The sequence below is a fragment of the Leuciscus leuciscus genome, assembly GCF_965113295.1.
Source record: "Leuciscus leuciscus genome assembly, chromosome: 18".
NCBI classification, from domain to species: domain Eukaryota; kingdom Metazoa; phylum Chordata; class Actinopteri; order Cypriniformes; family Leuciscidae; genus Leuciscus; species Leuciscus leuciscus.
In genome coordinates, this window is record NC_138742.1 from 4,235,349 (window position 1) to 4,248,806 (window position 13,458).

Below are 13,458 nucleotides of genomic sequence, written 5' to 3' on the forward strand. Positions count from 1 at the left end.
TGACACGGGTGACCTGAGGATTACGGTGAGCGCGTCTCCTTCGGGGAACCAACCCCCTAGGAACCCTCACCCCTCTCACGCTCCGCAGCCAGTTGAGCCCCCATTGGAGAAAGCTGGACCATCCTCGCCATGTGTACCGGTTGTCTCCTTTGGGGCTCCCTGTGAAGATCAGATGTCGATCGCTGCATCGGAGGGTGGGTCAGACTTCTCCACGGATGACAACTCGGCACCGCTGCCTCCTTCGGGTGTGCCAGCGGTGCCTGAGACAGGCCCGGAGATGATGGCCATGCTTTCCCGGGCCGCCAACGGGGTCGGGCTCGTGTGGAATCCTCCACCGTGTCCCGAACCCTCGAGGTTGGATGATTGGTATCTTGGGGTGGCGCGTGCTGGTTCTCAGCAACCCACCCCAGTGCCTTTCTTCCCGGAAGTGCATGAGGAGCTTACGGGGACATGGACGGCACCTTTCACTGCCAGAAACCGTCCCGGTGGCTCCTCCTCCCTCACCACCCTTGATGGTGGGGCGGCTAAGGGATACACGCGTATCCCGCCAGTGGAACGGGCCGTTGCTATGCAGCTGTGCCCTAAGTCCACTTGGCGTGGAGAACCGTGTCTTCCTTCCCGGGCCTGTAAGTACTCGTCGGATTTAACCGGCAAGGCTTACAAGGCCTGTGGGGAAGCTGCCTCTGCCATGCACGCTATGGCGTTGCTGCAGGTCCATCAGGCCAAGGCACTGAAGGACCTGCACGAGGGTGGTCACGATCCCCAAGTTCTTCAGGAACTTCGCATCGCGACGGACCTCGCGCTTTGTGCGACGAAGGTGACCGCGCGGTCGGTGGGTCGTGCGATGTCCACCTTGGTGGTCCAGGAACGCCATCTCTGGCTGTGTCTGGCCGACATGAGGGAGACCGACAAGCTCCGGTTCCTTAACTCCCCCGTGTCTGGCTAGCGCTCCCCAGTCCGTCTCGCTGGCTCATTCGGACCATCAGGCTCGGCTATGCGATTCAGTGCCCCCGGCGTCCCCCCAAGTTTCGGGCCATCCACTCCACTACAGTGAGAGCAGCCGATGCCCATGTCTTGCACGCGGAGATCGCAGTCCTACTGGCGAAGGACGCGATAGAGCCGGTCCCTCCAGCCGATATGAGGTCAGGGCACTACAGCCCCTACTTCATTGGTACGGGCACGTCACAAGATCATCAGGACTTGCCCACATAATATTACAAGGCACAGTACAGGGAAGCAGACGAAGAGGTAGACAGAGGAAGAGATGGGAAGACAACATCAGAGAGCGGACAGATTCTATAGCCTACGTGTAGAGCCCGTATCCTCCCGTGTTCTCACCCTAAACGGGTAGAAGCACTGTGAGTACCGGCTCTGTCGGCTTGCTGCATCCTACTGTGCACCCTTATTACTCCAGAGTCAAAACCTGTTGAGTCCTCCAAACACCCTCGGCCCGGACATGGCGGAGTGTCCGGTGCCAGGCCTTGTCCGCTGAATCCTTGAGAACCGGGTCTAGGCTGGGTCCCATATGTGTGACCCTACGGGAATCCCATATGTGTATATTCTCCACGGCTGCTCCTAAATGGAAGCCCGTGTCTTTCCCTTGGGCTAAGTCACCCATTACTCATATGCAGTACAACCCTCGGGTTAGTCCATATGTCTATTCCCACATAAATCTCCTTAAGAATGTGGCTCCCGCAACGTTCCCCTCCCTCAGTTCGGGCACGCTTTCCCAGTGTTATCCAATATCTCACTGTATAGGTTATCACGGAACAACAGTGACGGATACTCTCGACGTAAGCCCTCTCCTATCGTCCTTCCAGGCAAGAAGGTGTGGAGGCTTACACAGGGCGCTGGATGGGGTGCAGCAGCTGTGGCACTTTGGTAGGGATTCCTATTCGTCGTAGTGACCGGACGATAGGGAACGTCTCGGTTACATATGGTAACCCTCGTTCCCTGAGGGAGGGAACGGAGACGTACGTCCCGTCGCCACATCTGCTGCTACCCGCCGGGGCGACCAGCTTTTCAGGCTTGGCTCCGAAGCAAAAAGCTGAAGTGCAATCGCACCAGCTGCTCGTTAAATACCCGCGCTGCGAGGCTGCGCAGCTGATGCAAATGATTGCACGCCAATGTGTATTGGCTTGTTTTAGTTTCACTCGAAGTAGATTGGCCTCTCTAGCGAGATTCCTATTCGTCGTTCACCACGACGTATGTCTCCGTTCCCTCCCTCAGGGAACGAGGGTTACCATATGTAACCGAGACGTTACCACTCAAAGGTGATTGGGCTCTAATGCGAGATCGCAATACATCAGTTCAGTCCAATGTAACGTCTCCTACTAATGTTACATTAGTAACCTAGACATTTTCTTTCCTGTGTCTGACATGTTGTCTAAAAAACAACATGACCTGTTTATTTCACACTTCATTTCACACTCACTTATCCCGTAGTCTTTTGGACCGTAGGGGCACCACTGAAGACTTGCCAACCAGCTTCTTCCATTCCTCCCGGTTCTCTGCTTTCCGCACTGTGTCACTCAGCTCTAGACCTGTCCGCTCTCTGATGTTGTCTTCCCATCTCTTCCTCTGTCTACCTCTTCGTCTGCTTCCCTGTACTGTGCCTTGTAATATTATGTGGGCAAGTCCTGATGATCTTGTGACGTGCCCGTACCAATTCAGCTTGCGTTTTTTTACTGAAGATAGGAGGTCTTCATATGAGCCAATGGCGCTCTCAATTCGGGCTTTCACTTCTACATTAGTGATGTGATCTCTGTAGGAGATGCCAAGAAGTCTGCGGAAGCATCTCATCTCCACTGCCTGAATCCTTCTCTCAATATCGGCTGTCAACGTCCATGACTTGCATGCGTATAGAAATATTGACATGAACAGGGAACGCATCAACCTGATCTTTGAGCCAATGGCGATGTTACTGTCGTTCCAGATGACCTTCAATTTGGTCATGGCGGCTATGGTCTGTGCTATCCTGGAGAGTATTTCTGGCTTAGATCCTTCATCCAAAACGATGGCTCCCAGGTACTTAAAGCTGTTAACAGTCTCAAGCTTCTTATTGTTTATCTTGATCTCAGTGCTGATTCCATTGGGATTGTTGGTCATCAGCTTGGTTTTCTCTGCATTAATCTGCATATTATATGCTGCCGAGGCCTCGTTAAGATGTTTCACAAGATTGACGAGTTCCTGTTCTTTTCCAGCTAATCCATCAATGTCATCGGCAAAACGCAAGTTTGTAATCGTCCTGCCTCCGATGCTGACTGTACCTTCATGATCTTCCAATGCATCGGTCATAATTCGTTCTAAATAAATGTTAAAGAGAGTGGGGGAGAGCAGGCAGCCTTGGCGGACTCCGACTGTGGTTCGAAACCATTCTCCTATGGTGTTATTGGAGTAGACTGCACTAGTAGCCTTGTCATATAGGCGTTCTATTGTCTTGATCAGGTTGGCATTGATGTTGTATAACCTCATGGTAGCCCATAAAGCCGCATGCCAAACCCTATCGAATGCCTTTTTGAAATCTATGAATACGTGGTAGAGTTCTTGCTGGTGTTGTAGGTACCTCTCGCAAATTAGATTTGTTCTGTCATGCTGCGGCCTGTTCTGAAGCCTGTTTATTTAAAAAACAGCTAAATCCAATAGTATTTTATTACATCTGATAAAAGCTGATTTTGTCACTCTCAAAACAGTCAGACATGAACTAAAAGATTCAAACTATTATTTTGAATTAATTTGATCTTTAAATGGTTTTAAAAAAATAAATAAGACTGTAAGAAGATGGAAAGCTATATTCAGGGATAAATGTGTCTGTGTTTCTCTGTATGTAGAATCAGCTGGTTCAGACACAGACAGACGTTCATCAGATGATCCAGGACAGAATGAAGAAGATTCAAGAGATCAAACACTCAGTAGAGATGAGAAAGGTTTGTGCTTCGATCAACTCGAGTTCATATCCTGACTCATGGTTGTTTCCGATCCTCCTCTCCCATTTTACTTTCTGTTCACTCTCTAACTATCCTAGCAAAAAACATTTCAAAAAATGATATGCATCATAATAGTTAAATCTATTTAATAAAAGCGTTGAATTAAATTGTGAGTTCTGCCATCATCTAGTAACCCTCATGTTGCTCCAAACACATATGATTTTTTTCCAATAAAGCACAAATCTGTTGTATGAGTTCTATTGGAGTTCTTCAACAGCTCGTCCTCAAGAGCAGCATGCAAAACATTTATTTTGTGTTCCACTGAAAATCACACATTTTAAGTAACAAAGTTAATTAAAGATGATAGAATTTTCATTTTGGGGGTGAACTATCCCTGTAAATAATATGTGAATACGGAATAGATTAACAATTAGAACTGTTCTCATTCATCAGAGAAACACAGAGGAAAGTGTTAAGATCTTCACTGATCTGATCCGCTCCATTAGGAGATGTCAGTCTAAGCAGCTGAAGATGATGGAGGAACAGCAGAAAGCAGCAGAGAAACAGGCTGAAGATCTCATTAAAGAGCTGCATCAGGAAATCACTGAGCTGAAGAGGAGAAACACTGAGCTGGAGCAGCTCTCACACACTGACGATCATCTCCATCTCATACAGGTCTGTCAACATCTGTCTCAGTCAATATGTACAATATTACAGGACAAACAGTCCGTTCTTTAAGGTCCACCCAATTGACCCAACAACGGTGTCCAATGGTGTGGCTGAAGGTTTTCTGTGTGTTCTGTCTTTTCAGTACGCAAAGTAATTTAATTTCAATTACACTTTTATCTGACTCAATTTTATCTTGACCTTGAATTTAGGTTGGAATGCCAATGGATTATTAGTCATTTATATTTATCTAGATATTTTATTATTCTGTTTAACTCTTTATTTTAGATTGTACTTGTTCATTCGGAATCCAATGTTGTTCAGAGTCTCACGCCGGCCGTTAACGTGAATCTCACAGTCACAAACTCGCCAGTCTGATCATTAGTCAGAGAAGAGGTTATGACTAATACCATTTAATAGGCTGCCCATGCTTGCCATTATTTAAATAGTAATTCTGTATGGTCCCTTACAGTCGCCTATATAACAACTTAGTTAAAGCTCAAACAAGAACCAGAGGTTATGGCTAATACTATGATGTAATTGTTATGTATAAAAAAGGATGCTGGATGAGAGATTTATGCATGCAACTCTCTTTACTTTTCGGAAAAACCGGAACCAACCAAAACAGCTGCAACCTAAACATGCAGCGAGGCGTTACCAAACGAACACAGATTAATTCGTCCTGAGCGGACATAACATTTTCCCCTCTCTGGGGGGTTCAACTATGAAAAGTAGACACAAAGTCCTTCAGGTAATTGGGGCGTGCCCTGGCGCGCACTGGCCGTGGAGAACACACCGCTGAAGGTGAGGCGAACAGTGGTGTGAAGGCTGGGGAAAGGGGCAGCGACAATGATGATGGAGGCACTGGGTGTGACAACGAGGGAGTATCTTCAGGCTGTGCGGCTGCTTGTGGTATGGAGTCCTCCTGCTCCGCTTTGGGTGGCATTATGTCCCCGCTGTTCTGAGTTAACATATAGGAGGTGCTGGCACCTTCTGAAGGCAGCTGGCGTGCCAGCGGGTGCCATCATCTAAGAGGTATGTGGCTGGTCCCAGTCGGCGGACCACTTGCTGTGGAGTGGACCAAAATGATGCCATCTTGTTTTCCCTCTGCGGTCGGCGAGCTCTCACCCAGTCTGCCACAGCGATATCTGGTATCCTGACCCTCTTTTTCTTGTCAAACCACTGTTTCATCCGCTTCTGAAGGCGGGTGACTGAGGCTTTGACTGGTGTGAGTGTGTTCTGGACTGCGGTGGGGCGGAGCCTGTCCAGTGGTAGGTGTAACTCCCTACCCAGCATGAGCGAGGCTGGGGAAACCTCTGTGGTTGAATGCTGGGTAGCACGGTAGTGTAGCAGTGTTAGACGTATGGCTTGTTTAAAGGAACAGCCCTGGGCCTGATGTGCTCTGATGCCATTTTTTAGGGATTGATGGAAGCGTTCCACCCCGCCGTTTGCTTGTGGGTGATACAGGGCTGTACGGATGTGTCGAATCCCCCTGTTCTCCAGGTATGAAGTAAACTCCACAGATACATACTGTGGACCATTGTTGGTGGTAATGGTCTGTGGAAGGCCCCAGCGGGAGTAGAGAGACTCCAGAATGACCAGGGAGGTGACGGAGCCGGTAGTGGTCAGCTCAAGCCATTTGGAGTGTAAATCATACTGTTCTCAGCGTAAACTGGCGGCCATAAAGGTAGAGGTGCCATCTCTCACAAGCCCACATACAAGCGAGTGCCTCCCGCTCCCCAACTGAGTATCTTTGTTCGGTTTGGTTCAGAGCTCGGGAGGCGAATGCAACAGGCCTCTCCACGTCATTCTGTACTTGTGACAGTACAGCCCCTATCGCCATGGCCGAGGCGTCACAGGTGACAAGGGTGTGACTGGATATGTCAAAATGTGCCAACCCTGGAGGTGAGGTAAGTTGAGCTTTAAGAGTTTGCACTGCCTTGGTGCATTCTAACGACCAGACCCACGGCTCATCTCTCCGAAGCAGCTGGCGCAGTGGGGCTGTTATGGCTGAATACTAAGGCATGAACTTCATGTAGTAGCCCGTCATGCCCAGGAATTAAGTGAGCTGGGCAACCGAGGTCGGTTCGGGAATGGAGAGGATGGCCTCCACATTAGATTGAAGGGGAGAGATGCCCTCAGTGGAAAGTCGGAAGCCCACAGTTACGGCATGTTTGGTCATTAGCTGGACAGTGCCGGGCTCTGGTGGCATGTGTATTTGATCCACAGTTACCGTAGGAAAACTGCCTTTGACGCGGCCCTTGTTGTCTTGTGAGATGCATGACTGGGTCTGGGGCTGTGTCTGGTACATCCAAACCAGAGCTAGATGGCTGCTGCTGTTGCTGCTCATGTGACTGTGCTCTCATGCATACTGCGTGGCTTAACCCCCTGGGGTCGGCGGTATCGCCGGCGATACCAGCTCGCGTTTTTCCTTATCAGTGCAAGAGAGACTCTAAATACTCTGTTGACTTCGATCTTCCATACACGTTTCATACATCAATCGATCCTGTTAAGTGTGTATTATTTTTGTGTATACTCACAATAAAAACAACGTGTTGTGCTTTTTGCCAAATAAAGAAAAATAAACATGATGCGAGTTCTGCTTTCTCTCTGTCAGTGTAGTCCATTCTGAAACGCGTCCGAAAATGAACTGTAACTCAGCGAATACTCAGTCAAACAGACACACAGGCATGAAGCTTGAATTCTCTTCTTTTAAATGAAGTAATTTTTATAAAAAACAAATATTCACAGTTTATGTAATATGTATGAAAAGAGAGAGATGTCAGTCGTTCTCATCTCAGCTCATTAAGTTTTAATGTGACTCCGCCCACGGAGAGCGCACGCTATTCAAACGCAAAAGATCTGAGGCGATCCCACACTGAGGCGAGCTGGATGACACACACAGCGAGTTCACTTTCAGGCTCATGTACTTTACGATGCTGTGAGGAATAATACTATCTTGATAATAATCCTGGAAAATTTACCTCAGAAGTTCTGGAAGTTTCATTTCGAGGAGCAAACGGATACGGCTGAGGAATAGGTCAGTTCTATTTGCTTTGTTCTAATCGCAAGTGTCTGTACAGGCAAAAATACTGTTTTATGAATCGCGTTTCTGAGTGTGAATGAATGAACGCACAGATGCGTGCTGTTGTGTAGCTACAGCTGGCAAAAATACTGTTTAAAAATGAATTGCGTTTCTGTGTGTGAATGAATGAACAGCTTTTACCAAACTCTATTGCTATACTGAGATGAGTAAAAATCGACTACAAAATCGGATAGATTATAAAGTTTTTACTGTAAAATACTGCCACATCAAATAAGCTTATAATGTTGCCAATTTCTGCTCATATGAATTGAATTACGTATGATAAAATGTATACTTTAGTTTTTACAAAGAAAGATTACACTGGAAATATTGTTACAATTTTACTTGTTGTTGTAATTGTATAACCTTTTTAATAAAATAGCACACAAAACAAACAGAAAATAAATAAATATATATATATATATATATATATATATACAAGGATAGATGTAAACAAAATCTTAAAAAAGTCAATATAAGCCTTCTCTTTAAATAATTTTATTATGCTTTATTAGTGACACATTTGGGTAGAGAATATATTCCAAATCTGAAAATACAGTATGAGAACAATTAACTGCACAATTACTAGAAATGTTTACCTTGGATATTATACAATATTATATAATATTGTGCAAGCTATATTATGCAAGCACAATTTGTGGAAAACTGTGAACCAATTATATATATATATATATATATATATATATATATATACAGTATATATTGTCCTTGTATTCTTTCTTGTGGCTCAGTCACACACCTGAATGAAAGGCTCATTAAGTATGCAGCCTCATTATGCGGGGGCATTGTCTCCTCAGGTGTGAATCACGCCCACCTGCATATTGCCTGTCCAAACAAAAAGTGTCTTACAAAATTTAAATCAATGTATTGTTTTATGTGAATGGTTAGGCAGGATGATTTTCACATCATTTTGAAGAAAAAACTCTAGGCGACAAAATGCATTATTCAGAAGTCTTGTGGACACATATATAGTATGTGTTTTGTGGCCTTATTTCAGAAATTTTCATTTTAATTTTTTTCAATAACCATGCATAAACATTATTTTCTCAAAAATACAAACATGTACATACATGTTGCTCACATATTATGGTAGCCCTGTTTGTGCTAAATAGAGTGTAATTATACCTTTGCCATTAATATGTTTATAAGCAACTGAAAAAAGCACAAATGTCAGGGCATGTCAGAACATCTCAAGGACCCCAAAAACACCTTAGACCCCAGAGGGTTAATGATGATTCTGTCCGTGTTAATTTAGCTGCACATTCCGCTGCACTTTCAATTTGGAATGCAATGGCAACAGCCTTAGCTAGTGTCAAGTCGTCTGATTCGAGTAGCAACGTCTACCTGATTTTAGCCTGTGTAGTGTGCTCAATCAGTTGATCGCGTATCATCTCGTCTGTCAAATCGCCGAATTTACAATGGCTGGCTAAACCTTTTAGGTTGGAGACGTACTGATGGACAGTAGTTGGTGTCGTTGTCTAAACATAAACCGTCTCAATAAAGCACTCTGTGGGGCAGCAAACTGATCTTTTAAAAGTTTCACTGTCCCTGCATAGTCTGTATTCGTCCCGTTGCCAGTTAACGTCTCCAGTACCCGTTGTCCCTCGACTCCTAAACAATGCCTCAGCAATGCTGTTTTCTGAACTGCACTCACGTCGGCTAGTCCCGTAACTTGTAGGTATGTTTCAAAAAAACTGATGCCAGCGATTCCACGGTATTGTAGGCTCACCGGGAAGTGCGGGGAAAGGAGGTGGAGGAGGAAGAGAAAATTCAGCCATCCTCGTCGCCAATTGTTATGTATAAAAAAGGACGCTGGACGAGAGATTTATGCATGCAACTCTCTTTACTTTTCGGAAAAACCGGAACCAACCATTCAGACCAAAACAGCTGCAACCTAAACATGCAGCGAGGCGTTACCAAACGAACACAGATTAATTCGTCCTGAGCGGACATAACAGTAATGTTGCTTGCTATTATTTAAATTGTATTGTCTAGCCCCCTATAGTGAATGCAACTATATAACCACTTAACTAAAATCAAGCAATGTAACGGTCATCAGCTGGAGTGCCCTTGAGAGCCACCTGAGGGCACTCCACATCAGACTATCATTATTCACTCACTACTACATTTCCCATAATTCACTGCCCGGACTCATCATCCCTGATTATCACATTCACCTGTGTCTCATTATATTGTTTAGTTCACCCCATATAAGCCTGGTTCACCTCATCATTCCCGGCAAAGTCTTGTACGTTATTCCACTGCATTTCTGAGCATTTCCTTTGTTGTCGTTGTTATTCCTGGTTCTTGATCTCTGCCCATGTCCTGGTTTTCCTGTTTCTGCCTCACCCTCTGGATTTGTCTGTTTGTTGGATTGCCTGCCTGTGTATGACCTTTGCCTGGATTTTGATTACAATTCTGTTTAACCCTTTAAATAAAACTGCATTTGGATCCTCTACCCTCGTGTCTCGGAGCAGTGCGTAACAAGCAGTTAGTCAGACATCTAGAATCTCTCCTGATGTGCTGCATGCTCAATCTAACCCGAGATCTAGTATGTACTCAACCCTGGACACAGATTAGCAGAAACATGGATACAACATAATTTATTTTATTGAAATGTATTTATTGAAAAGATTTCTGGTACAGGATATACAATCCTCTATTCCAGACTCTAAAAAACTCAATTCAATAGTTTCACTTAAATGGCAATGAAGATTACCTATTAATTGTCATTTAAGTGAAATTACTGAACTTAGATATACAAGCTTGATAAAAATGATCATTCTATAAGAAAATTTCAGATGGCATTTAGAGGCTTTTGCATCTGAACTCTTCATATATATATATATATATATATACATATAAATTCACATTTTAACATTTTATAAAAAACACAATTTCATAATTGAAGTTTTCCTAACAATCATAAATAAATTACATAAAATTAATTACATTAGTTACATATAATTATACATAACACCTTTTGACAGGCAAAATGCATCCAACCTGTTCTTAAAGGAATTAATAGAAGGGGAACACACAACTTCTTCTGGAAGCTCATTCCATGATTTTACCACACGGAGTGTAAAAAAGTTCTTTCTCTTTTCAGACAGGCATGTTCTAGGGTAGAGTTTTAAAGAATTCCCTCGTGTCTTGTACCTATTGTTCCAAAACTGAAAGATAGGTTCAACTGTTACATCGTATATTCCTTGTACAAGCTTATATACTTGAATCATATCTCCTCTACATGTTTCCCTAACCGGAAGTGAGAGGACGCTGGCGCGTTTTGGCTGCCGCTTCTCACTCCGGACGAAAAAGTTTGTTTGCAACTAAACGGTTTTACCTACTGACTTTGTTTGGTACCGGTGGTATCTGTTCCTGCCTCAAGATCTGGACTGTGTCTTTGCCTGGTCGCCGCATCTGCTGCCTGTCACGTTGTGACTCTGCTGTGACCACCAACAAGCTAGCTCCTGGGGTTGCCTTCGGCCCATCCTCGCTGTGTTCTGCTCGAGCAGTGGATTACGGCGAGCCCGGTTACTGGCCGGCCTGCACTCCGGAGCAGCCTGTCAGCTATGCGGCTACTGTTTATGACCTTCCTGCTGGCCTCTCTGCGGCTCATGTCATCTACGGCTCTGACCATGGCGCTTCGATACACGTCCTTGCAGCTTCTCAGATTCAACCACCGTGCACCTCCTTCACTGGACATCACCTCTACTTTGCAACAACACTGTCTTCTCCGTCGTCGCCCTTATATCCACCGAGGCTCCCGTCGCAATCTTCTCTACTACTTCAGTGCCGAAAACAGTATTCCATCTTTCTGGTCCGGCCGTAGTTCACTCCAGCCTGGACATCGGCGCAACAACAACATCCGCATACGTCATCCGCGCACTCTTCACGTGACTTCATCTAACCTCCTGCCCGTCTCAACTTCCGCCACTTGGATTTCACAACAAAAGCCTCTTAAGACAACGCTATTCAATACAAGATCACTTAACAATAAAAGCCTGCTCCTCTGTGAATTCATTATTGACAATAAACTGGATTTTCTCTGTCTTACTGAAACCTGGCACAAACCCATGGACTACATTGCATTAACCCTCTGGGGTCTGAGGGGTTTTCTGGGCCCTGGAGGTGTTCTGACATGCTCTGACATTTGTGCTTTTTTCAGTTATTTATAAACATGTTAATGGCAAAGGTGTAAATTCACTCTATATAGCACAAACAGGGCTACCATAATATGTGATCAACATGCATGTACACGTTTGTATTTTTAAGAGAATAATGTTTATGCGTGGTTATTGAAAAAAATAAAAATGAAAGTTGCTGAAATAAGACCACAAAACACATACTAAATATGTGTCCACAAGACTTTTGACTAATGGATGTTGTCGCTTCGAGTTCTGGCTTCAAAATGATGTGAAAATCATCCTAACTTATCATTCACATAAAACAATACATTGATTTAAACTTTGTAAAACAGTTTTTTTGTCAGAAGAGGTTTATGCATGGGAGTGGTAATGGCTAGGGATGCACCGATCCACATTTTTTCACTTCCGATCCGATCCCGATACCTGAATTTGGATATCGGCCGATACCGATACTATTCCGATACCAGAGCTGTGTTTGCTTTAATATTATTATTATCATTATTGTTTATTTTATATGATGCTGAAATAAACTCCTCTCAACAGGCAAGTATGATATGTAGGCCTACATATTTATGCATGTATGGTAAGTATAAGGTCAGAAAAGGAAGTCAGAAAAACAGTAAATCCTGTTAACAGGAAAAATCCCATTCTGAAAACAAATATGCAACTGTAGGTCATGTCAATATTTATTACATTCCCAAAATGTCAAATACTTGAGTCTTGAAATATAAGAAAAGTGCAAGTGTAAACATCTTACACACACACACACACTATCTAAAGGGTGATCCTCGCTCCGATGCTGTAACTCTCTCGATGAATGCTCGATCAACATCAGCCATGTGCAAACAGACAAGCGGATTTCGCCTCAGACGCGCGTCAATTTCGCTTCAAACTTTTGCTTTTTACGAGCGTCAATTTCGCTCTGGGCGCGCGAATGGATTCAAAATATTCAAGCGTCCAACTAGACGCGGCAGACGCGAATTTGACGCGCTATTCGCGTTTGGTGTGAACGCACAGTAACGTGGTGCTTTTTTAAATGTTTGATTGCATTCGTTGTGTTGTACGACGCGTGGGAGCTTCAACGAGCTCTGAATTACGGCTTTGCAAACATTGCATTTTGCTGTCTTGCTCTGCGGTGTTTCCAGTGTGAAGAATTTCCACACAGCGGCCGCAAACTGCGGAATGGATTTCCTGAGCGGTGGCGTGTCTCATAACTCTGTGTCTCATTGAGCCGCGCCTCCGTTCAGGAAATCCATTCCGCAGTTTGCAGCCAGCTAGCAGACTAGCCGGCGGGAATCACTTTTGGAGTCATTTCAGCAGACAACGTTAAAGCGCAGACATGACTCAAGGATATCGGATATCTCCGCAGGTTGGATCGGGAAAATCCGATACGTGAATTACGTTGGTATCGGTCCCGATACCGATACTGGATCGGATCGGCCCCATCCCTAGTAATGGCCTATCAATATTAATGAGATTCAGACCAGGGGTGTGACATAGACACTCCCCAAATGGCTAATGGCCCATCAAGTGAAGCAGCCTGAACAAAGAATGAGATTTTGAGAATGAGAAAGAATTTTGTTTCTCAATCTGTTTTATTGTAATTCCTCTA

The 13,458-nt window shown here is 44.6% G+C and overlaps 1 protein-coding gene and 1 long non-coding RNA gene across 4 annotated transcripts in view; one reads left to right on the forward strand and one right to left on the reverse strand.

Moving 5' to 3' along the window:
• The window catches only part of LOC309481040, a 34,057-nt gene that overhangs the window by 8,476 nt on the left and 12,123 nt on the right, over positions 1–13,458 (reverse strand). The window contains exon 2 of the long non-coding RNA XR_014199866.1: positions 7,674–8,043. This is a non-coding gene — a long non-coding RNA (uncharacterized lncRNA). The remainder of the gene's footprint in view (positions 1–7,673; positions 8,044–13,458) is intronic.
• Positions 1–13,458, forward strand: part of LOC309480905 (E3 ubiquitin-protein ligase TRIM39-like) — a 48,480-nt gene that overhangs the window by 6,373 nt on the left and 28,649 nt on the right. Inside the window, exons 3-4 of one of the 3 annotated variants that reach the window (XM_082145627.1) lie at positions 3,852–3,926; positions 4,380–4,601. In XM_082145627.1, the coding sequence (XP_082001753.1) occupies positions 3,852–3,926; positions 4,380–4,601 (297 nt within the window). Of the gene's footprint in view, positions 1–3,830; positions 3,927–4,379; positions 4,602–13,458 lie in introns of all 3 variants that reach the window. The other 2 variants (XM_082145626.1, XM_082145625.1) reach the window with 2 other exon arrangements.